Raw genomic sequence first — 27,823 nt, forward strand, 5'->3', positions numbered from 1 at the left:
AGGCGAAGATGACTAAATTAGGTTGGCTTTTGTACCTCTTTGGCCTGGAGTGGAGAGTGGGAAGCCATCCAGCGTTGCTTTTCCTGACCGGCCAAGGGATGGAAGAAGACAGCAAACAGTGGGGGGCCTTGTGCGCGTGTCTGTTTTGCCTGTTGGTGCCCTTCCTTACCTGCCACTCCTGATACATCAGCTTCCCTCCGATGCCCTCAGCCAAGGGCTCTTGAAGGTGGCTTCCTTCCTTCCATCATGGCACCGCTGCTGAGCTCCGTGAGTTCCCAGTTGTGTCCCTGATGCAGATTCTTCCCTTCGCCATGTTTTCTGTATGGCCTTTTACACCTGATGGGGCTGTGTTTCCACTCTCCATCACCTTGCCTGGGACCCTTGGTCCCATTCCTGAATTTCTTGGACCCTTTGAGCCTCATGCTGGCCTCCAGTTGGACTTATTTGTAGATGGAATAGTGTGTGTTTCAAAGAGCAGAGGCCTTCCCTCATATTATGGCTTCAGAAAAATGAACACATCTTTCTAGGACAAGTGAATGCCTTAATTGTTGCTCTCTGTCCATCTGAGGATAAGTTCTGAACATTCTCCCACTCAGAGCCTCTCTCTAGGTCCCTGACTTGGGAGGCAGCCGGAGAGGCTGTCTTCGGTGTTGCCTCTGGTGCCAGGCCACTTGAGCTTGATCCCCCTGCTCGACCACCTCCTCACTCTGCGGTGTTGGCACAGTTATTTAATTAGCCTGGGCTTCCTTTTCCTCGGTGAAACGGGGATGCTATTGATCTTGCCTCCCAGGGTACAATGGAGATGCTCCCGGACGTTGCTGGGAATTGCCCCTCATACAGCAAGCCCTCGGAAAGTATCCACTGTTTTCATGCCTGACCTAGTCTCAGAAATTTTCCTTTGGTATTTTCATGCCAGATGGGCAAGGTCCCCAGAGAAACTCCTCGCATCGCTACGGCTCCCTGAGAGTTCTTGCTCCCGAGTTTTACTTTCCTGCCCCGGCTGGCCCCAGGGATGTGTTCTGTGTCGGGGCTGCTGTGGAAGGACAGTAAATCCAGGGGGTGGGTCAGCTTGTTTCCTCTCTGTCAGGACAAGCTTCGTCCTGGCATTCATTTATTCATTCATTCATTTGTTCATGCATTCAACAAACACCTTGAGTATACCTTCCACGCCTGCCGCTGGACTCAGTGCTGGGAGAGCATCGTGTCTGAGAGCTCACAGTCCGGTTGTACTTGGTGGGTTTTTGTGGTTGTTGATGATGTTTGGTTTTTCATGTCTCTTGAGCATCCAAAAGCTTCTTACTTCTTTGAGCAGATTCCTCTCCACCACTGTGTCTTCTTTGTGAAGGTCAGACAGTGACTGGAAAGCCACATGGGGTGGCCTCCCGGTGAACTCACCATCTTGGGCTGTGTTCATGTTTGGTCTCTGCATTTGGCTTCTCCTGTCAGCTGGGACCCTTATCTTGCCAGCAGATGTCCCCAAGATGACTGCCATCCTGTATTCACTGTCCTCTCCTTGGCTCCCAGGATGACCTTGTGTCCTGTTGTGACAGTCCCGGGGCTGCCTGCTGTCTTGGGTGTGACTGCCTGCAGGGCTCCGGTGTCTAGCCTGTAGGTGAGAGACCCTGTGCCCTGTATCAGCCTCCCAGCGCCACCTGGACCACAGGCTCAGCCAGGCTGCTTGCTCCTGAGCTGTCCTTTTTCCTAAGTGCAGAGTTCTTAAGCAGTTGCTTGGCCCAGATAGCACTTCGTCTTGAGGACAGGGACTGTGCCTTCTGCTGTAACGCTGTCCTGGATCATGGCATTTTAGATGATTGAAGTCCATGCTGCATGAACAGTTGAACGGATGAACAGACCTCCCTTATGGCTAGGTCTGCTTCAGCCCCACTCTGGGTGCACCCTCAGTTATCCGGCAGAATGGAAAGAAATCTCAGGAAAAAAATGAAGTCCTTGTCCTCAGCGCTATAGCCTTATTTCCAAATATTCTTAGACTGCCAACTCCAAAATAATAGGTAAATTTCAAGCCACACTCCATTTGAATGACGGGTTGAATGAATCTAATTTACACGTTTTTCATGTGGACTGGAGGCTAATCTCCAGGGGTCCTGTACCTTTCTCTATCAGGGTCTTATAGCCTCTTCCAGGTAAGATAGGGCTAATTCAAGTTTTAAAAAAAATCACAAAAAGCAGCAGACTTTTGGACTTCTGCTTGATCTTGTCCATCTTTAATCATATTTGCTTTCAACTTGGCTAGTGCTGTAGACTGAATTATGTCCCTTCCAAAATTCATATGTTGAAGCTCTAACCTCCAACAGGGTAGTAATTGGAGATGGGGCCTTTGGAAGATAATTGGGTTTAGATGAGATCACAAGGGTGGGGCCTTCGTGATGGGATTAGTGCCCTTATAAGAAGAGACACCACAGCTCGGGGACACAGAGAGAAAACAGTTGCCTACACACCAGGAAGCCAGTGCTGGCATCTTGATCTTGGACTTCTAGCTTCCATAATGGTGAGAAAATAAATTTCTGATGTTTAAGCCACCCAGTCTATAATATTTTGTTATGGCAGCTAGTAAAGAATTGGAAGACCCATTCTGGAGAACTTTCTACAATCAATGTTGGGGACTGTGTGCAGCTATTTCCCACAGATCCAGCAATCTCTTGCTTCCCACTGTCTTGGGTGGAGGGCTCCTGACTCAGCCAACAGGAACCCCCACTTTTGCAAACAGGTGTCCAGGGCTCTCTGTTGAATACAGTTGCCTGAACAGCCAGAAATGCCTGGAAGAGGTAGCAGGCGACTTTATGTAAGGATCTCAGAGGAAGAGACATAAACATTTATTAAAATTAAATCCTTTCATATTCAACTTATTAATTAAAAACAATTGTAATAGCCTTTAGGGGGAGTCTTAAAAAACAGCTGAACTTTTTGTGTAATCACTTTCAGAAAGAACATCTCGGAATCATCTGCCAGAAGCATCTCTGTTGGCAGGCGAGCTGTAGCATTCCTATGACACTGGTGTACAGTTCCTTCCAGCAGGTGCATTCATCTCATCACATGCAGTCTCTACATCCTTGGAAATTCTCGGAGAGACAGTTCCACTCCAGATCAAAGCTGATTTAGGAGGTGCATATCCGTCTTGGTCAACACAGCCGGTAGTTAACACTAGCCCTTAACGTGTTCTGGCCAAGGCTTTCTCTTCCAAGGCCTGTGCGGCAGCCACAGTGTGGGCTCCCACTCGATGGCTGTGGGTCATTTGAGTCCTGGCCTTGAAGCAGCCTTGGTTGTGCCTTCAGGCTCCCTGGGTCCCTCCCCCCTGCCCCGCCCCCATGGAGGAAATTCCCAGTAGGCTCTTTAGTTTGTAAAATCATGTCAGTTTCTTTCTAGCTATAAAAATGAAACAGACCCCTGGTACTAAGTGTGGAAAGATCAAACAAATAAGAAGACAGTTATGGCAAATTCATCACTCAGCCATAACTAGTATTTATTTTAGTTGATTTCCTTCCAATAACTTTTTCTATGAATATGTGTATCAATATATGCAGGAGATTAGATAATTATATTCATATGGTTATGATTATGCTTTCCATATAATTTTATGGCCTGACCTTATAAAAGTAATACAAGAATAGGGAAATAAAAAAACAATGGAAGTGGATACAAATGAAATGTGAGAGTCCCCACCAGCCAAACTTTACATGTCAGAGGCAACTATTTTTAATCATTTGTAACTGTTAGCGCTTGTGGGCAATAATATTGATCCAAATGAAATGCTTTTTAATTTTTTTTTTGATTTAGTGTTTTTAATTCTCCACTTTAAATAGAATCTCTCCTTCCTCTCTTATGAAAGATAGATCCCTTCTGCCTTATAGCTCTCCTCCTTCCATCTCCCAGTGACTTTTATTTTTAAATCTTTAAATTAAACAGCTTTATTGCTTTAGCCCATCTACATAAGTCTTTATTGCTTTATTCACTTTAAACAGTACTTTTTGGGGAGGAGGGATAAATTAGGAGTTTGGGATTAAAAGATACACATTACTGTATATAAAACAGATAAACAGCAAGGACCTACTGTATAGCACAGGGAACTATATTCAATGTCTCGTAATAACTTATAATGGAAAAGAATCTGAAAAAAATGTGTATGTATAACTAAATCACTTTGCTGTACACCTGAAACTAACATTGTAAATCAACTTCAATAAAAAATAAATTGAAAAAAAATGATACCTTTTGAACTCCCACCATGGAAGATGAGGTAGTTCATACCCTTCAATCCTTTCTCCTTTTTCTCGACAATTTTTATCACTAGACCATCATGGGGTCAAGCACAGTCTGTTCTCTAGAACTGAAATTTCCATGATTCGTCTATTGATTTCAGATTTGAAAACAAAATAGTGTTTATGATACTATGATTATATAAATATTATTCCCTGCAGAAACAAATATTGCATCATTAACCCTATGCCATTTATAGGAGAAATGTATTTAAAAAAAAAAAAAAAACAATCCATAACTTGGAAGGAAGAGGGAGGGAGGGAGTGGGAGCCCATTATACTTGTATTTGACATTTTTTAAATAAGTGATTTAGAAGTTCTGTTTTGTATTGCTAATATAAATAGCATTTTTTAAATTGAAGTATAGTTGATTTATAATATTATATTACTTTTAGGTGTACAACATGGTGAATCAATATTTTTATAGATGATACTCCAAAGTTATTATAAAACAATGGCTATATTTCCCTGTGCTGTACAATATATCCTTGTTGCTTATTTATTTTATGCAGAGTAGTTTGTATCTCTTAATCCCCTACCCCTATCTTGCCTCTCCCTGCTTCCTTCTTCCCATTGCTAACCACTAGTTTATTCTCTATATCTGAGTCTGTTTCTGTTTTGTTATATATGTTTCTTTGTTTTTTAGATTCCACATATAAGTGATAGCGTACAGTACTTGTCTTTCTCTTCTGACTTATTTCACTCTTTGGGTCCTTCCACCTTGCTGCAAATGGCAGAATTTCATTCTTTTTTATGGCTGACTAATATTCCATTGTATGTATATACCACATCTTCATTATCCATTGTGTTGATGGACACTTAACATTTCTCTGTCTTGGCTATTGTCAGTAGTGCTGCTGTGAACATTGGGGTGCAGGTATCTTTTTGTATTTGACATTTGATATGGACATTTGGCCTCTCCTTCTTCTCAAGCAGATGATCCAGCTTCAGCACACCGTTGGCTGCTGCGAGTCCCTTTTCTCCCCTCCTTTGGCACCCTGCATCTGATTTGCTCCCACACCGCTCCTTTGGGATCACACCTCATCCTTAGATTTTACCTATGAGTTGCATCCCAAGTCGTCTGATTTCTTGGTTTCCTCCTGTGCTTTGCTGAAATAATTAATTGAGTGATTCTGTTAGGAAGTGTCTATGGATGAAAGACTTTGTAAGCCCCTACCTTGATTGGATTTTGACTGGATATCGATTAATTTTTCCTGTGAGGCTTAAACGGCTTGTTCCTTTGTCACCTAGTAGCTGATGATGCCAACATGCCCTTAATGCCAGTATGAATGTCATTCCGCAGAAGATTGCCTATCCTGTCAGAAGCTTTAGAGTACTGTCTTTCTTTTTTTGAAATTCAGGTACGGCTGATTTACAATGTTGTGTTAGCTTTAGAGTGCTTTCTGTGTGGTTGTGTTCTGTAACGTTATGAGGTTTTGGCTATTTCACAGGCCTTTTCAGTCTGAAGGTTCATATCATCAGCTCGGGAGATGTTTTCTTCTGTTATTTCCTTTCCTCCACATTCTCTGTTCTCTTGTCCTGAAATGCTTCTTAGGTGGATGTGGCCCTTCTGTGTTAATTGTTACTGTTTGTTAATTACATTTTCTATAAATTCTGTTCTTCTATATTCTCTGTGTTTTGCATGACTTTTCCCTATAGTCCTTCTGATTGTTTTCCAATTAAAAATTTTAACTTCCTTGAATTCTTGATCTCAGACTGTTGGTTTTGCACAGCAGCCTCTCAGATCTCCCTGAAGTGTTACGGTTATTTTTTTGATTTTTAATTTTTAAATTTAAATTTATTTATTTTTCTTTTTACTTTTTAAAAAATTGAAGTATAGTCAGTGTACAATGTTATGTCAATTTGAAGTGTTATATTTAAATTCTTCTAAGTCATCTACTCTTTCCAGAATCATCCTTGTTGTTTCTGGGTCCACCCTTTTTGTCCTGCCCTTTGGTGATGCTGATTTTCTTGAAGTGTCTGGCAGTCCTTTTTTGGCCATTGGTAGGTCTGATATGTCTGAATGACATGTGCCAACGGGAGTCAGGTTTCCTCTAAATGCCAGCTTCCCCCTCAAATGACAGGAATGGCAGCAAACCTTTAGAGGATGAGGCATGTTGGGTTCATTTTAGGGTTCAAGACTGGGAAGGGGTGAACAGGTTGCCTCCAGGCAAATGTCTCACCCCAGGGCACCCCTGCCAACCCTCAGGCACATCACTGTTTTTAAAGCCTCGTCCTCTGGGTGGTGGGAAGCCCACCCTGCTGTTCTAGGTAAAGGGCTTTCATTGTTCCCCCCGTTCCACCCCATCTCCATCCAGCTCTCTGCGCCTGTCGCTCGGGATGCTCTGTGGCATCACACTGCTTGCTCTGTTCACCATGGCCCTCCCTTGGCATGCTTTCAGCACCACCTCACTCTGTTCAACCTCGTCCATTGAGATGAGCAAAATAATTCTGCCTTCCAGAGACTTGCTGATTTTCTGAACTGATGATGGTCCCTCCCACTCCTCTGTGAGGTTTTTGTGATTTTATTCTATTTTGTTCCTCTATAACATGATTCTAATGGGATTTTAGGAGAGAGAACTGTGTTCTGGTTTCCTACTCCATGGAGTTAACAGCATATTCTGAAGATTTCTGATGTCGTTAAAATTTTAGGAAGCATCATTGATATACAACATACTCTGATATGGATGTACTTTGCTGATTGATTTCTATATTTTCAGATTTTTTTCCTTGTTTTTTTCTTTTTCTCTTTCTTTTTTTTTTTTAAAAAAAAGTCTTTCTTTTTCCATTTTAAATACAAGGCAGCACAATTTTTGATGCACAAATCTTTGATTATATCTCAGGATAGATTTCAAACAGAGTTTTGGGGTCTAAGGGTGAGAACCATTTTTAGAGTGGATACATAATTGTCAAACTGTTTTCTCGAAGCTGTAGTTTTAACGGCTACAAAGTGCCAGTCCCATTACAATCTCACTAGCACGTGAAAAACAAAACCCTCCTCCCACGCTGAAAAAGCAGACAACAGCATACAAATTACATTTCTTGATTATTTTCATGTTTTATTTGTCATTGTCTTTCCAGTTTTGTGGATTGTCTGTACATGTACTTTTCATACTCCCCGTTTGCCTCTTAATTGTATTTATGCTACCTATAACATTTAGAAATTTGTATTGTTATAATGGCAAGACTCTCAGTCTTTTCCTTTGTAATTTCTTTAGCTACACTTAAACTTTGACTGTCCTTAAACGATAAAAGATGAGTTAAATATTTACATACAACTCAATCTAGGTTTTTGATGGTATTTGATTTTTTTCTTGGTTGACTCCTTTTAAATAGTCTTGTGCTTTTGTTCATGTCTTACTGCATTAGGCAGAATTTATGGGATAATGTGACTTAATAGTAGAAGTAATAGGCATCTTGCCTTTTTTTCTCATTTTAATGGCAATGTCTCTGTAGTGATTTTCAAAGTCGGGTGTGCAAGGTGTTCTTTCGGGGTGTAGGGATAGAAGAGAGGACAGAGAAATTACATTTTACTGATATCCACTGTAGAGAGTGACTCTGACACCCTCAATTGCCCATATACATGCCAGTCTGCTGTGACAGGTGTGATGTGTTTAGGAAGGTGGGGGAGTCCCATAAAAGGGGGCATTGCCAGTAGGACCTTCCTCATGCCCTTGTTCCCAGTTACTTGTGACACAAGTGCCTGGCTAACTAGTCTAACACTCAGAAAATAAGCAAGATGTCTGCCCAGCTTCTGGATCATGCTGATCATGCAGGCCTAAGTAGACCACAAGACAGTGGCCAAGCTGACATTTCCTGTACTTCCCAAAGGAGACCTTTATCAGCCATTTTATGGGTTAAAAACACAGATGAGCTGTCAGATTGGGTAAAAGTTGGCTAAAACGATTTAAAAACTTCTAAAAGACTATTTAAAATGTTGATCTATATTTACTTTCTTGAAGAATGAAACCTGGCTTAATCTTTGAAGTAAGATGGAAAATGACTACAGATTCTCTGTACCACAATAGAGTGTACAGCTTATATCATGACAAAGTTCTTCAAAGAGGTGTCAGACACGAAGCAGAGTCACACACTTTATGTCACAAATTGTCCACATTTGTGATCTGTTGAGATGGCAGGATGTTGTCTGCTGCACACACTTAAAAATGACAGGAATTAACTGCTTTTTTTTTTTAAAGGAAACACACTATGGAAAGAACAGTTTTGAAAATGGATGTTTCTGGAAATGTTTCAACCATTATGTGATTTTGTTGCTAAAAAAAAAATGATGTGAGTGTGCTATCTACAAACTCAAATCTGTGAAGTTAAAAAATCTGGAAAGAGAATTTTGTTAACTGCTAAAGAATCTTCCAAATGAAGAGATCAAGTGTTTTTCAGACCCATTTGTTAAAAATGTGAAAATGCAACCGCTTTCAATCACTTTGCAAAATCAACTGTTGACATTAAGGAAGCTGAAACTTTACCAGCCAAATATCAGCAAAAATCTTGGCATGCTTGTAGGATGGATTGAAGAATGAATATTGTGATTTAGTAAATACTGCCAATGACATTTTTCTTCCATTTGGATCTGCAAATTTTCCTGAGGTATATTTTTGGTTATGGCAGATGTTAAATTCAAGTATGGAAATACACCCAACCTAAAACCAGATCTTCAAGTCACTGTATAACAAAATGTTATGTCAAGATTTTCCATAAGCATGAATAATATTAAATCACACTCCTTTCAATAAAAATCCAATTTCTGTATTTTGAGAGAAAAAAATTCATTTAAGCAATGTTTTAAATTTATTTGTCTGGAGTTGCACGTAGAATTTTCATATTTCAGAAGGTTGTCTACTTGTGCTTTTTCTATTTGTTTTAATAAACTTGTCAGAGATTTGACTGGTTTATTGTTTTTGTTTCAGAGAACCGGCTCTTTTAATTTTTCTGTTTTCTAATTCATCTCTCTCAGTATTTCTTTCGTCCTGTTTTCTTAATTTATTTTGTTGTCAGTAGTTAGTGTTGAGGACTTATTTAGCATTTACATTTTTCTCTTAAAAATAATAAGAGCATCTAAATACCTCACAGCTTATCTGAATACTACTTGGCTGTTACAGCTCATATGCTTTTTAATAAGAATAATTTCCCTTTTTATTTTAAATATAGCCTATAATTTTAATTTTAATTTGTTAATTTATTTTTCTTTTTAAAAAAATTTATTTTATGTTTTCTGTGGGCGGGGGGGTAGGGGAGAGGGCTTATTTATTTTTGGAGGAGGTGCTGGGGATTGAACCCAGGACCTTGTGTATGCTAATAAGCATGTGCTCTACCACTTAAGCTGTATCCTCCCCTGCTTAATTTTAATTTAAACTTTGATCTAGGAGTATATTAAAAATTTCCATTTTAATGAAAAATTTCCCTTTTAATGAATAAGTTCTAGGGATCAAATCTACCACATGGTGATTATAGTTAATAATACCATATTATATACTTGAAAGTTGCTAAGAGAGTAGATCTTAAATGTTCTTAACCCAGAAAAAGAAGTGATAGTTGATTTGATGTGATGGAGGTGTTAGTTAAAGCCCTGGTGGTAATTATTTTGTATCATGTAAGGCTACCAACATGTTGTACAGCTTAAACTTATACAATTTTGTATGTCAGTTATATCTCAATAAAAGTAGAAAGAAATGTCAATTTTAGCTTTTAAAATATTGACTTTTATTATTGTTTTTATTTATATTCATGTTCCACACCTGCTTTTGAACACCTTAACTGAAGTTTGCTTTGTGATCTTACATTTGATAAATTTTTATAAATGTTCCACAGAGATATGAAAGTCAGGGAGTATGGGAAAACACATGCACACATATACAGACACACATTAAATCAGCCTTCACAGAAAAGTGTCTACATTATTTATAGCCTCCTTGTTTTTATTTTTTGTTCATTTAAAAGGGTGGCTTTAGAGGGTGTCTAAAGTCTTCACCATTTTTTTAACTCAAAAATATATTTAAATTATTTTCATATTGTGATAGGATAAATGATACTTAGGGGTTTGTGACTAATATATTATTATTTTGGGTTTTACCTTTTTAAAACATAAAATGGCTTTCCTTATACTTTCAATGCTTTTTATTTTGAGTTGTTTTGCAGTTAGAACTTTCTTTGACCTTTGCCTTAGAGTCTCTCCCCATAATTTAATTTTTTAACATTTTTTATTGATTTATAATCATTTTACAATGTTGTGTCAAATTCCAGTGTAGAGCACAATTTTTCAGTTATGTATATTCATTGTCACATTTTCTTCTCTGTGAGCTACCATAAGATCTTGTGTATATTTCCCTGTGCTATACAGTATAATCTTGTTTATCTATTCTACAATGTTGAAATCCCATCTATCCCTTCCCACCCTCTGCCCCCTTGGCAACCACAAGTTTGTATTCTATGTCTATGAGTCTATTTCTGTCTTGTATTTATGCTTTTTTTTGTTTTTTAGATTCCACATATGAGCGATCTCATATGGTATTTTTCTTTGTCTTTCTGGCTTACTTCACTTAGAATGACATTCTCCAGGAGCATCCATATTGCTGCAAATGGCGTTATATTGTCAGTTTTTATGGCTGAATAGTATTCCATTGTATAAATATACCACATCTTCTTTATCCAGTCATCCGTTGATGGACATTTAGGTTGTTTCCATGTCTTGGCTATTGTAAATAGTGCTGCTATGAACATTGGGGTGCAGGTGTCACCCTGAAGTAGATTTCCTTCTGGATACAAGCCCAGGAGCGGGATTCCTGGGTCATATGGTAAGTCTATTCCTAGTCTTTTGAGGAATCTCCATACTGTTTTCCACAGTGGCTGCACCAAACTTCATTCCCACCAGCAGTGTAGGAGAGTTCCCCTTTCTCCACAGCCTCTCCAGCATTTGTCATTTGTGGATTTTTGAGTGGTGGCCATTCTGACTGGTGTGAGTTGATACTTCATTATAGTTTTGATTTGCATTTCTCTGATAATTAGTGATATTGAGCATTTTTTCATGTGCTTATTGATCATTTGTGTGTCTTCCTTGGAGAATTGCTTGTTTAGGTCTTTTGTCCATCTTTGGATTGGGTTGTTTGGTTGTTTCTTATTAAATCGTATGAGCTGCTTATATATTCTGGAGATCAAGCCTTTGTCGGCTTCATTTGTAAAACTTTTCTCCCATTCCGTAGGTTGTCTTTTTGTTTTACTTATGATTTCCTTTGCTGTGCAGAAGCTTGTAAGTTTCATTAGGTCCCATTTGTTTATTCTTGCTTTTATTTCTTCTAGGCCCATAATTTAATTTGTAAACTTCTTGTCTCATTTTTCTTTAAGTGACTGTCTAAAGGCAGCAGCGCGTGGAGATTGTGTCCCAATTGTGCTAGACTAGCTTGCTGTCATGCAGGAAGCTGAGTCTCATCATGTTCCTCCGTGGGCAACCTGTATTTTCTACCTGGATGCTTGGAAGACTTTTCCTTATCTTTGAAATTAAAAAATATCACAGGGATGTCTAGTTCTGTCAGCGTGGTCACTAAGCTAATGTGAATTAGTTTCCCACAGTGAATACGGAAATGCTGGGTGAAAATATAACAGTGTGGTTCTAGCTCCTTCTGGGTACCCCTACTCTGAGGTCCTGGCAATTCCGCCATCTGCATGTGTCCCTCCAGCGTCAGGGTGGGAACAGCTTTCTGCTATTGCTGATCTCTGCTAACCAGGCTCTGTGGGGCTTTGCAGCCCTTTGCCCACTTGACAGGTAGCTCACTGTTTCAGATCCTTTTATCGAACTAGCTGACTTGGGCTCTGCTTTCCTGACGACACCCTGACGGGTAAAATAAGCTGGTGTGAAAGGAAGAGGAGACTCAGAACCCAGAGGGAAACGTGTCGGGGTGGAGGCTGTGACAGGGTAAGAAAAGCCCTGGTAGTTGGCAGTGTCAGCGTCCATGCAGGGAGGAGAGGTGTGCTCCTGGATCCACAGCCGGCAGGAAGCGGGAACTGAGACCCTGGTGTGGCCGCCCCTCCTGTGAGTGGGCACTAGACTCAGTCTGCCCATTGCTCAGCAAGGTGGCAGAGATAAGCTTAATTCTACCAGGAGCTATGGCTGCCGAAGGAAAAGGCCCCTGTGACAAATTAGAACTCCAAACCTGTGCCTCAGGGATATACAGTCCAAATCCAAACTACTCACGGGGTGCAGGTGTTCCAGGTCAAGGACGTGTGGACAGACCGGTCCTCAGCTGGTGAAGCCCAGGGCACCTGTGCCGTGGGGGTGGATCTCTGTGCATGTGCAGCTCCAAAGGGATGGGCAGCACCTGCTGAAGCTATTCCTGTCCACGGAGTGAAACCACACCTGCAAGCTGTCTCCTGCTAGGGCAATCGGAGGGGCGCAAACAAGATTAGTGTCTTAAGAAACTGAGATGATAGAATGATGTTCTGGAAGAAAATAAGAAAATGTAAAAGAATTTAATTATAATGCAAGATTTATACTCAGTGATAAATAAAAAGTGGTATTGTAAAAGAAGCAAATTAAACTGCTAGAAATGGAAAATAGTCATTTAGGTGAAAAACTGAGCAGACAGATTAAGCTGCGAGTTGTTACAACTGAAAAAAAGAATTTGTGAGTTTAAAAATAAGTTTGAGGAAATTGCTTATAAGATACACAGATAAAAATATGAAAAATTTTTGAAAAGTTTCAGAAACTTGGAAGATACAGTAATATACCAGTTAAAGTTTAGTTCAAGGACCAGTAACCATACTGCATATTTTAAGAAGGAAGGGATTTCATACAGGGAATTTGATGCTTATAAAAATCATTGAAGGGCTGATGGACTGGATTTTGGTTGAGTCTCCAGAATGGCTCCCAGAATAATTCAGACTCGACCTTCCAGGAGATTTACTGCCACTGGGATATGCTTGCTGTTCCTAAAACTTCCTCTTCCCCTCAAAGCTGGAGAATGGACTTGAAGTTGAACCAAGGATTCAGAAGCCATAACTCTTCTGCCATCACCATGATGCTTCTTCACAGCCAGGAAACTGAAGAGTGGACACTGGAGCATTGCTGCAGGAAAATACCATGCTTCTGTGACTTTTCGTTCCTGTAGAAACAGCTAGATGTGGTCAGGAAAAAGACCTTCATCCAGTGACTTGCTGGAGCCAGCTCATACCAGCCTGTGAAGGCCACTTGTTCAATTTTCTGGATTTTTACAATCCAGTTATTAAATGTAGCCATTCTTAAAAGCATGATAAATGAAATAGAAACTTACATTCTCAGATGAAATATAAACTTACAGTAAAATAAATTATAACACAAAGGTAATAAATACTAAAAACTCTTCACTTCCTAATATTTTGAATACATGTTAGTGTTATCTATGATTTTGTGATTAATTTAGTTCATGGCATCTGTATGGTGAAAATACTGTTTAATGGTGTGCTGTATACTGTTTTACATCCCTTCCCAATTCCGTGTTCACTGATACCACCTTGGTAGCTTGGAATTGGCCATTGCAGGAGTATTTATACCATGTAGGGTAGTTAAGCCTCCAAATCAAGATTTTTTTTTTTGAGACTCAGCAGACTGCTGTTTTCATCTCACTTCTGCATTCTGACCTTGTGCATGTGCTTTCTAATATTGTAACTCATTCTTATACAGAGCTCTAGTAGCAAGGGAGTCTGGAAAACAAAGTTACTAGCTTTTCAGCTTTTTTAGTCAGATAGGGTATGAATGGATGTTGGATGAGCCAAGCAAGAGTATTGAGCTTGAATGAAGAGGGCCAACGTACATCTAATATATCTCGTTATACGAGTATTGAGATGAGCCTCTATCTGAAATTATAGACTTAAAATTGTCCAGAGTGAGTATTAACAGGTGAACAAGTAGACTTCTCATTAGCAACAAAATGTTCTCAGAGTACTAAGGAAATAATTTATAATTCCTTACCAAGTTGAATTCAAATGAGATTGAAACAAAAACCTTTTTAAAAAAAAAAACAAAGACTTAAAAACTTTCCATTTATAGTTCCTCAATGAAAGAATTTGTACATTCCATGGAACCTAGAAGGGAAGAGTGCCCTGAAAGAAGCAACACTGAGCAGAGAAATTAGTAAGTTTGTGGAGGAGTCTAGATGAGCGTTGGTTGTAAGATGTAACAATTAACAACTACAGCAATAATGATGGCTAATATATTGAGGGGTTTAAAAGTAAGGTTGAGCTGAAATGTTGGACAACAGTAACAGGAAAGAACAAAGCAACCCCAAATGATAACCCAGTAGGTAAAGGGTGAGAAACAAGTTAGTAGAAGAGGAAATTAGGATGGACAATAACCCATATAAAAAGATGCCTAAACTAGCAATCAAGGAAATCTAATTAAGAAAAATGAAACAGTCTGATAATACTCAGTGTTGGCAAAGCAGTGGTGGAAAAGGACATGCTGTTAGGCTAATGGGTGAGTCTAAATTGCCACAACCACGGTGGTGGTTTTAAAGTATGTTCGCAAATTCTTTGATACTCCATGTTGCAAAAGGTGGAGCCTAATTTCCCTCCCCGTGAGTGTAGGCTTTACTAACTTCTCATTTCTAATGAATACAATGTGTTGAAAGTGACCTTGTGATTTCTGAGAGCAGGTCATAAAAGCTCCCTCCTTCTGTCTCTTGGATCACTTGCTGGGGGAAGCCAGCCGTCATGTCATAAGAACACTTGAGCAGCCCTTCAGAGAGTCCCGCAAGGATGTTGTAAACAGCTGTAAGACTGAGCCATCATGTTGGAAGTGGATCCTCCAGCCCTAGTCACACCTTCTGATAGTGGTAGCCCTGGTCAATGTCTCGACTGCAACCTCATGAAACTTCCTGGGCCAGAACCACCCAGCTGAGCAATTGCTGTTTTAAGCCACTATGTTCAGGGGTAGTTTTTTATGTAGTGATAGAGAACTGACCCAACCACCTTGGGGAACACTTTGGCAAAATCCTATAATATTTTATCTAGGTATGTTGACTAGAGAGATCCCCCCAAACGTGTACAAAGAGATACAGGTGAGGATGGTCATTGCAGAATACTTTTCTCTCAATTGGATAGTGGATCCAAAAATTGCAGTATATTTATACAATGGAAAACTGTGGAGCAGTTAAAACTAGATTAACTAGGTGTTTGTGTATGGATTTGGGTAAGTCCCTGAAATCTAATACAGAGTGGAATGTGCACGTTGCAAAAGCATATGTATGGTGTGATATTTTTTATGCAAATTGAAAGATATATAGAGCAATACTATAATATATTCTATATAGTTATACCCAAATGTAGGAAAATTTAAACATGGACCCGAAGAATATATTCCACCCCCAGAATAAAGTTGTCACAATGGAGGAAAGGAAGTGGAGGAACAGACTGGGTAGGCAGGGCTTCAATGTAAGATATTACTTCTTTTTTTAAAACCCTTAAGCAAGTGAGGAAAAATATTAGCTTGTTTTCAGTCTGGGTGGTGGGTCCTTGGGTGCATTATATTATTTGTGGAATTTTCCATTTGTTTGAAATACTCTTTATTGCCATTAATGTAGATTTTTCAGTCTGCTACTATTTTTGGATTTCTCCTTTGCTTTGCAAAGACTTGCACCTTTTCCAAATCAGCTTGCCTCTGAGCAAGCTGTCTTTTCTTTTTGACTTGATATCACCTCGCTATAATCTGAGCTTTCCTTATGATTTTGCATTCTTATTTCATAGATACCCCACTTTCTTATTTTAAAGGACGTAACCAGAAACATCGTAGAATTGTCTTCTTTCTTGTATTATTGTTGACAATCTGCTTTCTGTGCTTCATCGTCTTGAAAATGCTCCCTCCTCTGATGATGCAGAACTTTTATATAGATCCTCACGTTGGTGTTTTCTGCTTACTCATTCCTGTCTGATTTGAGCTCTGTCCAAACCCTCCTTGCCAACTGGCCTGCCCCTGCAGGATCTTTACAAGGGAACACAATTGTTTTTTAAGTGCTTAGCCAAGCGCTTAGCTGGCATCCATCTAGTGCATCTTTGCTGGAGTAAGATGGGATCTTCTTGTCCCCATAACTTAACTCTTGGACTCTGGGGAGGAGACATACATTCCTGGGGTATCTGAGGTCTTCTGCAGTTCTTCCTTAATCAAAAGCAACACACGGAAACCCGTCACCCCCATGGGTCATTGTCCTCACTGACACTCATCCCGGCAGCGAGTGTCCCATCTTCACCTGTCGGGCTCATGCTTGCCTCAGCCCCTTCCATTCCTAGCCACACTGCAGACTGGGAGGTGGGATCCCCGAGGAGCTAGAGGAAGGGGACTGTTGCTTCCCAGTGGCACGAAGGACAGTAGGTTTTTGACCTTGGCTGCTTACGAAAAGCAAACCCAACATAATCAGAAGAATGATTGCTGTCGTGGTTGGTATTTCCTGAGTCCCAGAAATAGAAGAGATTTGGGTAGATAAAAATCTCTTCTTACCCTTTACTATTTGACTCCATTGTTTAGTCTCTGAGTTCAAAGTGGGTGTGCCAGTGGTTCTTTTCCATTTAGTCCTGACTGTGCTGACTTAGTGGAAGCTTCTTCCACACCCTGGCACTGGTGCTGTTGGGATATGATTATCTTTGTGTGCCGTCATGGATGTTTCTAGGGGAATTTGGCAAAGGCCCTATCAGGGTTGGGTAGGTGCTTTCACGTCTAGAATGCCGGGTCAGCATTGCCTCTTGTGTGTCTGGTAATTGGAGGACCAGAACCCCTGCAGAAGATTCCAGGCGCACTCAAGGCACTTAGCAGAGAGCCTGAACTCCTACTGACGTCTTGCACCTACTTTCTTTCTTTTTCTTTTGTTTTCTTAATTAGAAACAAAGGATACTAGGGGGTTTTCATTTCCTTATGTATTGGGAATGTTCATGACATTTAAATGCTTCGAAGACTTTTAAGTGCTTTTTAGCACTAGACTTGTCAATGTGGTATAGTAATTCCGTTTGAATGATGTATATAGAGGGGTTTTTTTGGATTAAAAAATTTTATTTATTTAACCATAGCTGATTTACAATATTATATTAGTTTCAGGTGTACAGCTTTTCCATTATAGATTATTACAAGATACTGACTGTAATTCCCTGTGCTCTACAGGAAATCCGTGTTGCTTAACTATGCTGTATATAGTGCTGTGTATCATATTAATTCCAAACTCTTAATTTATCCCTCCCATCCCCGTTCCCCTTTGAAAACTGTACGTTTGTTTTCTGTGTCTGTTGCATCTCCTTTCTGAAGTCCATCTAAGACTTTTAAAAATCTTAAATAACATCTTTGAAAAATTTCGGAGGCAAGTTAAAATTCATTTCTCTAGAAGTCTTTCTTCCTCTCATGCTGTGGTTCATTAGCAGAAATCGAGGCAACTTAAATAAAGTACTTTAGAGAGAAGTGCTTCTCAAACTGAACTATTTGTGGAGAAAGACTAGTTTTTTGCTTTTTTGTTGAAAGCTCCAGTCCTTAGCAGACTGATTTCTGTAAAGTATAGAAAGAATGAATTACTGAGAAAAATAAAATAAAAAAGCAAAGGTATATTAAAAAAAAACAACCCAAAACCAAGTCAACCAGTCACATGCTTAGGTGTTGGGACAATGCTACAAATTGATATAAAAATTTCAATGCTTTCTTTCAATTCCTGTCCTTATCTCGTTGCAAACCAGCAGCAAACAGTATTCAACTGGCACTGGTCCACACACCACACTCTGAGTGCTGCACGTAAGAGACCCTGCAGAATTATGTTTTGATGTTCTCTTTGCCTAGAATAATAATATCAGCCTGCAGCAATGTGCCTGGGTCTTTCTTTGGTGCTACAGAGAAGAAGAATGAAATGTGTATTTGTCTGGGTTCTCCAGAGAAGCATAAGATATATATATGTGTATGTATATATATATGCACACACACATACGTATATATAAAGAGATTTATTGTAAGGAATTGGCTAATATGGTTTTGGAGGCCGAGAATTCCCATAGTCCCAGTTGGTGAGCTGGAGACCCAGGAGAGCTGTGGGTGTCAGCTTCAGCCTGAGTCCAAGTCCAAAGGCAGGAGAAGACGCATGTTCCAGCTCCATCAGTCAGGCAGAAAGAGCAGATTTTTCCCTTACTTTGCCTTTTTGTTCTGTTGAGGCCTCTAACAGATGGGGTGAGGCCCAGCTACCTGGGGGAGGGCCATCTCCTTTACTCAGTCTACTGATTTAAGGATTAATCTCTCTTTTTAAAAATCTATTTTTATATACAGTGGCTAACATTTGTAAACCTCTGCAATGAATATATGTATGTATATGCATGACTGGGACATAGTGCTGCACACCAGAGATTGACACATTGTAACTGACTGTACTTCAATTAAAAAAAAAGAGACTAATCTCATCCCGAAACCCTCACAGACACACCTAGAATAATGTTTAACCAGATATCTGGGCCAGTCAGGTTGTGTGTGCCAGTCAGGTTGACCCCAAATTAACCAGTTCTCAGGGGCATCATCTCAAGCCAAGATAAGCGGGGCTTTTTTTTTTTTTTTTTTTTTTTTGGTTTATCACTACGCGAAGAAGTGAACCAGTTCCTCGATCTGGAAAACAGGAACCCACCCATCTTGTTTCTAACCTCCTGACACCTTGTCCTTGATATGACCACAGAGTCAGCCTCCCTGGTGCCCAGGAAATAGACTCTTTTTCAGCTCTGGTGCATTTCATTCAAATAGCCCCCTCTTCCTGATACAGTCAGCTGCTTGCTGACCCCGCTTAGCGCAGGGGCCCCCGGTGGTCTGCTGTCACACACGGGATCCTTCAGCCCCGTGGTGTGTGGTGCCAGCCAGCTCCTCTCTGAAGCTCACCCTCTGCTAGGTCCTTCCTGACCCTCCTTCGAAACCCTGCAGTGTGTTTTACCTTCAGCCTAATAAATACATCATAGCCTTCCTTTGCCCTGTATCCTGCTTCATGGAACCCTTCGCAAATAATTCCCAATGGTATTTATTGAGAACATGCCTGGTGCTAAGTCCAGTGCTTTCCATACCTTATTTCATATTTACAAAAATACTATTCAGTATGTATCAAAATGGGGTTGGTTAATTAACCTACATGGCTAATAAAGGCAAAGCTAGGATTTAAATTTGAATGAACTTATTTACAAAACAGAGACAGACTCACAGACATAGAAAACAAACTTATGGTTACCAGAGGGAAAGTGGGTAGGAGAGATAAATTGGGAGTTTGGGATTTGAGATACAAACTACTATATATAAAATAGATAAACAACAAGGTCCTACTGTGTAGCACAGACATCTATATTCAGATCTATAATGGCCTATAATGAAAAAGAATATGAAAAGGAATATATATATCTATTGTGTAAATGAATCACTATGCTGTACTCTAAAATTAACACAATATGGTAAATTGACTATACTTCAATTTGAAAAAAGAATTTAACACTACTTTTGACCAGAAATCCCTGATTCTTAGTCATGAAACTATACCACCTTACAGTAAATACAGAACAATTGTTCACATGATAAGCAGTCATGTAAATAATATTTCTCAGTGAGTGAAATTGCTTTTGAAAATATATGTCTATTTTTATTCATTGCCCTCCATATAGGGACCCATGTTTGTCTTTGCTGATGAACTTGTACATTTCCCTTCCTCAGCCAAAGAGAGAATCTTAAAGCTTGGGTTTCCCCAGGTGGCGGAGTGAAATTTAGTCCTTAATTGCAGCAGCTGTTTTTAGCTAACTTGGGATAATGTTCTTCCTTTTCTTGAACATGACTTTATTTATCTACATGGGTGGTTCAACTGCGCATGTTTTCTTTCCCACTAGAGTTTCAGCATCTTGGGTGAATAAACTGAATGTGTACCTAATTTTGTAAGCTGCTTTTTCCAGAAGCAAATTATGTTGACGTATCAAGTGGGACTCGGTTGTGACCAGTTTTCTCTGCAAAGTACTCAAATGTTTTTCTTTGGTGGCAGAACAAGGGCGGGAGTGGCTTGGACATATGTGTTTGAGTATAACCTTGTAACTGCGGCTGTGAAAATGTGTGTGGTGGGTCCAGAGCTTCAGACAACCGAGTAAAAGGTGATCACAAGAAGATACTTACAAGATGCTGAGAAACTAGAGGGGTGACTGGTGGCATGGGAAGAAATGCTTTCACGCCTAGACTGACCTGAGTGGGGCCTCCCTCCAGGTGGCACAAGTAGAGATCAGTGTGGGTGTTTTCCTATGTTTACGAAGGATTGAAACAATGATTAAAATAACAGCTGGTGAGACTGAGACCGGGTCCTGGGGCCAGTGCTGAGGGGGAAGCTGAAACCGCACAGGAAGTGTCAGCCAATGTTTATTTCTCATCCCCCGGGCCATGGGAATCAGTCTGGGGAGCAATGACCATGGTAGCACATGGCACCCTGAATCAGGACTGGCTTTAGGACAGGGAGAGTGGTCCCAGCTCATGAGACTAATTCTTGCCTTTAAACCTGTTTGGTCTGAAAATTAACTTGTAGAAAAGAGGAGATGGTAGTTGAAGTCTTCTTTCGAAGAATGACTCTTGCATTCTATTTATGTGTAAGGAGAGATTTGACCGGGAGGGGCAAAGTTGGACTTACAATTAGCTGAAGATGGACCCCTGACAATTGGCAAACGCGTGCGTCCTTTGCAACTACAGCCTGTCACCTGCAATCGGCCGGTGGATGTATGCACGTTTCGTTGGCTGTGGAAAGAGTTCAGAGCAGGTTGGAGGCTGGCGGCTGGCTCTCGCCTCTGCCACGTGTCCGTTTTACTGTTTTGGAGCCCAGAACATTTGTGAGAGTTGTCCCAGTTGTTATGATGAGAGAAAAGTACCTTTGATAGAAATAGAGAAATCAGGAAGTGTGGCCTATTTTTCAGGAAGATAATTAATTCGTTTTTAGACATCATGAGTTTGAAATGAGAGTTTGACATCCGGGTGGAAATGTCTGATGCTGAGCTGAGGCTCTTAGTCTAAAGAGCACTTAGGAGGCTTGTGTTTGAGAACGGATTCTTTCAGATTCTTTCACTAACCAGCTTCCTGCTCTTGGTCAAACCCTGTAAGTCTTAGGAGTCTCATGGGTTGATCTCTACTCATCGACTCTCAGCCCAACAGGGGTGTGCTGGGGTGTGCTCTAGACAGGAGGAAGGGAGAGGAGGGGGCGTCCTGCCATGCCTGGTGTCTCAGGGAAAGAAGACAGGGCCCCCTGTCCCCTGGCGCCTGCCAGTTCTAACATCCATCGTGGCGGACAGTTGCTGTCATGAGTGTGGTTTGAGGGACGGCGAGGTTCGGATGCCGCAAAACCCTGAACAGTCATCCCTGGAGACTGGCCTTCTGTCAGCTGTCTCTTCCTTTAATTTACACCTTGTTACTCAGCAGTGCCCAGAGGGGCTGCTCCCACCCCAGCTTAACGCACAGATGCCAACCTGAGGCCCCAAAGGGACTGTACAGGTGACTCACGTGGAGAATGACAGGTGTGTGGGGGGAGAGCATGGGGGCCACTTCTCTCCCACAGAGCCCCTGGCAGGGAAAACCCCAGCCTCTGCTTGAATGCCCCCCAGTGACGGGGAGATTACCCCTTCCGGGCTGCCCAGTTCACCTTCCTGGTGCTCTGTTAGACAGGTGTTTTCTACCCGCACCCTAGAATTGACTCCTCATACTTCCTGCCGGTTCCCTAATTCTGCTCAGAGGCTTATCAGTCCTCTGAGCCCCCTTTGCAGATGGGGAAGCAAAAGCGGACATGCCCCGTGGCTCACTCACTGTGACAGAGCCTTGCTCTCCGCTATAGGGAGATGCCACCTTTCTAACTCGGCCTCTTTTAACCACCTCTCCTCCCTCCCTCTGACCTTGCACTGGTGGGAACTTCAGAGCCCCAGGGGTGGCGCTCTGGGTGGAGGCGCTTGGAGGGTTTGTTAGTCTGCCCTTAAGGGGTTGCTTTAATGTCCTGTGAGGGTACCGGAGGTGGCTTCATTCTGGACCACCTTGAGATGCTGCTCTACCTTGACAGCAGGGCAGGAGTGATGGGTGTCTCAGAGGGCTGTGCCCACCAGCCACCCGTGCAAGCTGGCACAGGGGCTGCGTCTCAGAGGTGCAGACCATTGTCCGTGTTTACACAGAGCCTGGCATTTCCGACCTGCTTTGAGCAAAGTTTAAGTGGAACACCTGCTTTACCTGGGAAAAGTGAAACACTTGGATTTCCACACGGTCATGGCTAAGACATCCAGTCCCCGGGTAGCTTAACGTTTCTGGGGTGCACGATCCTTTCTTAGGAGAATTGATAAAGAGTTTATCAGGCCAGGGAAAGGAGCAAGGAATATTCCTGTTTGTGTGGAGAGACAGTGGGATGATGTTGTGGTACCCCACAGCCTGCAAGGACGATGTGGCTCCACTTCATCATGAAAGGAGGAAAATGACGTCAGACGCCCAGTGAGGGAAGGGATAGAGCTTGAGATCATTTGGGAATCCTTCCAGCCATGGGGACCCTGAAATTCTCCCACTGACCCTCTAGAAATGTTACTGTTATTTCAAAAATAACGCTGGCCGCCTGAACACCAGGGTGGTCCTTCAAGGAAGGAAAGGAGGAATGAATGGTGATGTCTTTCTCTCCCCCGCCCCCCCGTCTATCGTGAGCAGGGAGAAGATGCCTTTCCACCACGTGACCGCCGGCCTGTTGTACAAGGGGAATTACCTCAACCGGTCCCTGTCCGCTGGCAGCGACAGCGAGCAGCTTGCTAACATCTCCGTGGAGGAGCTGGACGGTAAGAAGCCTGCCCCGGGTCGGGGGCGAGCCACCAGGGGAGGCATCTGTGGCTATTGTGCCTCCAGAGTGAAAGCGCCAGGCTCTGGCCGGCGGCTGTGGCGAAGTCCAACCGTGATGAGGCAGGCAAGAGTTCAGAGATCACTTCTGCCTAACTGACCTCTTTGTGTGGGATGGACCTGATAGCCTGAAAACTCTATGGGGAATATATTTCAGTTCCTTTGGATACTGACTGGGGAGGTAGCCTTCCAGTCCCCAGATGTATTTTCCAGTTTATGGAATCTTTATCGCCAGGCTGGCCCTGTTCTCAGATTGTCATTCACGATGGAGCTCAGCTGCGGGGGAGGCTGAAGCCGTGCTAATGCTGTCTCTTGACTTGTGGCCATGGTGCTCTGAATCCTGCCCAGATCCGAATCATCTGGAAGCTGTGTCTAGGTGGTAATGGCCAGCAATTATTTTGATGGACTCTGTGCCTTCGTAACACAGTGTAGCCCTGGGTTAGGGATAGGAACAATCCTGGGGACAGGACTGCTGAATTCATCCTGGGACAGTGCCCCTTTGTATCTGGGGGAAGTCAGGCCCTTGATTCAAAAACAGTAAAACAAGGAAGAAGTTGTTTTTTTTTTTATATTTTATAAGAAAAGAAAATTAGGTAGATTCAGCCAGATGTTTGCCTAGGTACTGCATCTGCTGAGGCCAAGCCAGATCGGTTTTCCTTCTTGTTTTGGAATGCTGTGTTCCTGATAACACTGTTTCAAAACAAGAAGTTTAATTTTACTTTCTAAAATAGGGAAGTTAAAATTACCCCAGGTGGCCCACATCTCTGCTTTGAAGTGTAATGGTCCGATCCAGTGTGCTTTTCTCCGTGCACACGTCTTACAAGGCAAGGTGGGGAGATTCCGCTCTGGGCCAGGGAAGACAGACTTGCTTCATGGTCGGCGGGAGCTGAGGCAGGCGAAGCACGGGCCCGAGCCGTCCGCTTGCCTCTCTGCGGGGGGGGGACCACGTTTCATTCTTCCTCCCTTTCCCGCACTTCGCAGATACTGCAGTTGGTACAAATTGAAGGTTTGCGGCAACACTGCATTGTCAGGTGATGGTTAGCACCTTCTAGCAATAAAATACTTTTAAATGAAGGCATGTACCTTGTTTGTTTAGATATAATTTTGTTGCACACTTGATAGGCCACAAGGTAGTGTAAACATAACTTTTCTACACCCCGGGAAACTAAAACATTCTTTGGGATTCACTTTGTTGCGATACCCGCTTTATGACAGTGCTCTGGAGCCGAACCCGCGGCATCCCCGACATCTACCCATAGAGGCTTGCGCGCTTGCTTAGCTACGGGATGCTGCAGTGAGGCCCGGAGGCTGGTGGGCTGGGCCAGAGGAGAGGCTGGAGGATGTGAGAGGAAGGGGCGTGGTGTGGGCGGAGCCAGGTTCCTTAGGCTCAGGAGCTGCTCACCACCGCCTGGACAGACTGGAGGCCCGGGAGGACAGGGGGACCCTTGGATCTGCTGGCCTTCGACTGGCCAAAGGCCACTTGGACAAGGACACGGAAGCAGAACATAGAGCCCTGAACTGCCTCTGAAGTGAGCCCATCCCGGCGGCCACAACGAAGGCCGAGGCCGGGCTGGGTGTGTTTGGCAGGTGGGGCGAGACCCAGGCTTTCCCGCGTCTCGGGTGGGCCGGGCGTCCACTCCCGGTGGAGAGCAGGGCGGTGGTGCGTTGATCTGGGGAGTTTCGCTGTTCCTTTGAGTAGGCACCCCTGGTTTATACGTCAGTTAGCAGGAGGGACCGGGAGAAATCTGTGTGTCTCGGGGACCTCTTGAAGAGGCTGCGAACACTAACCCAGTGGAGTTTGGAAATCGTCCGCGGCTCTCTCCTGCCCTGGCTTTCCCCTTCTCTTCCTCCTTCTTCCCAACTTGGCCATGAACAATCAAGGGGTGACTTCTCTGCGACTTCTCAGTGCCATGACTTTTTTCCTTTGTGAAATCCGGGCCACCCCAGGGAATGAGACTTTTCAAGGGATCCGCTGGCTGGATTTCGGCCCTTCTCCATTCGGATACCGGCTGGCTGCCGGGCGCTTGTGTTCTTGGGCGAGCAGCAGAGCGCGGATCCCGAGTTCCACCCGGGCATAGGCGGCTGAGTGGGGCGGAAAGGCGCCTTCTCAGCAGGGGAGACCAGCGGGGAGTGAGTCTCCCAGCCCTGCAGGCCCGGGTGGGTGGGTTTAGGTGGAAGCCCTGGTGGGGTGGGGCGGGGCGGGGCCCCTAGCTGAGGGGAGCTGGATGCTATGGCCTGAGGCCGGCTGGTGACAATGCTGTGTTTGTCCTTCAGGAGGGTAATCCAGGCTCTCAGCCTGGAGTGGGGTCATTTATTTCCTGATGGAAGATTCCTTCTATTTATTTATTTGTTTATTTATTTTTTCTTTCATTCATTCATTCATTCATTCATTCATTCATTCATTTTGCCACGGTGAACCCTGAGTCGTGATTGCTCAGGCTTCCTTAGAGCGTCTTGGGGCGCCGGGCAGGGCTGAGCAGCTGCGTTCTGTGTGGAGCAGGCGGGCATGGTCTGAAAACCAGCTGGTCTGTATCAGTTCAAACACTGTAGGGTGGTTCTTGGGGAAGCCAGAGTTCCCCAGCCTGTGCCTGTTTGCCGTGCTCCTCGAGCTGCCTCCTGTCAGCCGAGCCCAAAAGTCCCACACTCTGGGGCCACTTACTCATCCTCAGAGGACCGGTGGCGTTGCACAGGGAGCTGATGGACACTGGTGGGCACTGAAGCATCCTTTGGTCCAGCCATCGTGGGAGCAGGTGTTACTGTCCCTGCCCCGCAAAAGCTGCAGCCTCCTGCTTATGAATCATCACGGGGCCGGTTCCCCCACCTGGTTAGTGTTTGTTCCCAGGGACGGAATGCCCCTTTCCTTCAGTACAAGGGTCAAAGGCATCCAGTCCCTGAGTGGTGACCCTCTGAGAACAAAGCCCCTCCCCATGCAGTCCATCTCCAGCTGCCACTCACCCGGGGAAGTTTCTATTTCTTCTCTGTATACAAAGCTCAGGGGAAAATAACGCAAAACTGCGTCAAGTTGACCAGACTGGAGCTGGAAATCACCCAACGAATAAACTCAGCAGTGATGAATTGGTTGAGATCGTCATTCATTAATTCATTCATTCATGTTCATTTGTATATATTCATTTCTATTCATCTGTTCGTTACAGAAATGTTTACCCAAATGCTTTCCGGGTGGAGGAGGAATTCAAATAAGTATAATATTCATTGCCTGTTCCCAAGGAGTTTGCAGGCTACCCAGGGAGTTTCTGTACATAAAAAATTCATTAGCAGTATCTTGCAAATTTAGAGTGTCTCATGTGGAATTTTATTAGACACATGAATTATAATTTTTTAAAAGACAATTTTTTTCGGTGCTATTTCTTGAACAATCTTGTGAGGCTGTCTTAAACTAAACTTGCCTCTGTCTGAGGTTCAGTGATTTTCAGTAATGTATGGTGTTCCATTATATATAAATATATCTCAATTTCTATTTCCATTCTATTCAGGATGGATTTTGGGGTTGTTTCCAGTTTGGCGCTATTAGGATATAAGCCAGCCTGCCCTCTGCTGTTGCAGCTGTGATGTTGGGGTCTGCTCCCCTCACGGCTGCCTGGTGGCCATTGGGACATGTCTGAGTGTGGGTGTTTCATGTTCTTTTTTGCCAGTAGCAGTGTCAGGTTCTTAGATCAATGACTTGGGTCCTCCTTTGAGTCCAAGTTAGTTTGCTCTCACATCTTGGATGGTTGTTATTTCTGTGTTTCAGGAATGCCTACCTTTCTCATGCTAGATCTTCATTCCTTGTTTTCCATAAAACATGCCTCTTTTCACATAGGTTTTCTCTTTTTTTTTACACTTCTATATCATCTGGCTACCACATCATTTAGTAGTTTGCATAATTAAAAAAATTTAGGATAACTTTTATTGTTTTATTTTTGAGAGGAATGGGTTTCAGGAATGTTTTGTAAATATCTTTTTTTTAAAATTAAAGTATAGTTGATTTACAATGTTGTGTTAGTTTCTGGTGTACAGCATAGTGATTCAGTGATACAAATATATATTCTTTTTCACATTCTTTTCTATTATAGGTTATTGCAAGATATTGAATGTACTTTTCTGTGTTATACAGTAGGACCTTGTTGTTTATCTATTTTATATATATAGTCATCATCTGTGAATCTCATACTCTTAATTTGTCCCTCCCCTCTCTTCCAACCCTGGTAACCAGACTCAACAGACAAAACAAAAATTTTTTTTATTATTGCCTTTAGAGCATATTTTCACTATGGATCAAAGTTTCAGTTTCTTTGTAGCTTGATTTTATTTCAATAGCTCCCCCTCAACTATTCGGTCAGAGGATGATACAGAAGAGTGTTAGTGTTCAGCTCAGTTGTTAATGAACGTGAACACTCATGCAGCCACCACCCAGGTTAGGGACAAGTCAGCACCAGCACCCTGAAGTCCCTGAGGTCCTTCCCGATGCCTCTGCCTCCAAGACAACCACGGCCTTGACTTAGCCACCATTGTTTAGTTGTTTTTGTGTTGTCCTTTCATCTCAGTGGGACCATAGTATATTTATTCTTTGGTGTCCACCCTCTTTTCTTCAACATTACACGGGAAAGACTCGACCGTGTTCTTGAGGGTAGTTGAAGTTCATTCATTTTCATCAATATACAGTGTTTCTTCGTGTATAAAGACCTTAATTTATTTATCCGTTCTGTTCTCAGTG

At 42.5% G+C, this 27,823-nt stretch overlaps 1 protein-coding gene across 9 annotated transcripts in view; it reads left to right on the forward strand.

Moving 5' to 3' along the window:
- The window catches only part of CALN1 (calneuron 1), a 435,337-nt gene that overhangs the window by 160,671 nt on the left and 246,843 nt on the right, over positions 1-27,823 (forward strand). For 8 of the 9 annotated variants that reach the window (XM_072943069.1, XM_072943070.1, XM_072943073.1 and 5 more), the window contains one exon: positions 22,927-23,051. In XM_072943069.1, the coding sequence (XP_072799170.1) occupies positions 22,934-23,051 (118 nt within the window). In that variant the 5' untranslated portion in view covers positions 22,927-22,933. The remainder of the gene's footprint in view (positions 1-22,926; positions 23,052-27,823) is intronic. The other variant, XM_072943064.1, reaches the window with a different exon arrangement.

The sequence above is a fragment of the Vicugna pacos genome, chromosome 18, assembly GCF_048564905.1.
Source record: "Vicugna pacos chromosome 18, VicPac4, whole genome shotgun sequence".
Classification (NCBI taxonomy): domain Eukaryota; kingdom Metazoa; phylum Chordata; class Mammalia; order Artiodactyla; family Camelidae; genus Vicugna; species Vicugna pacos.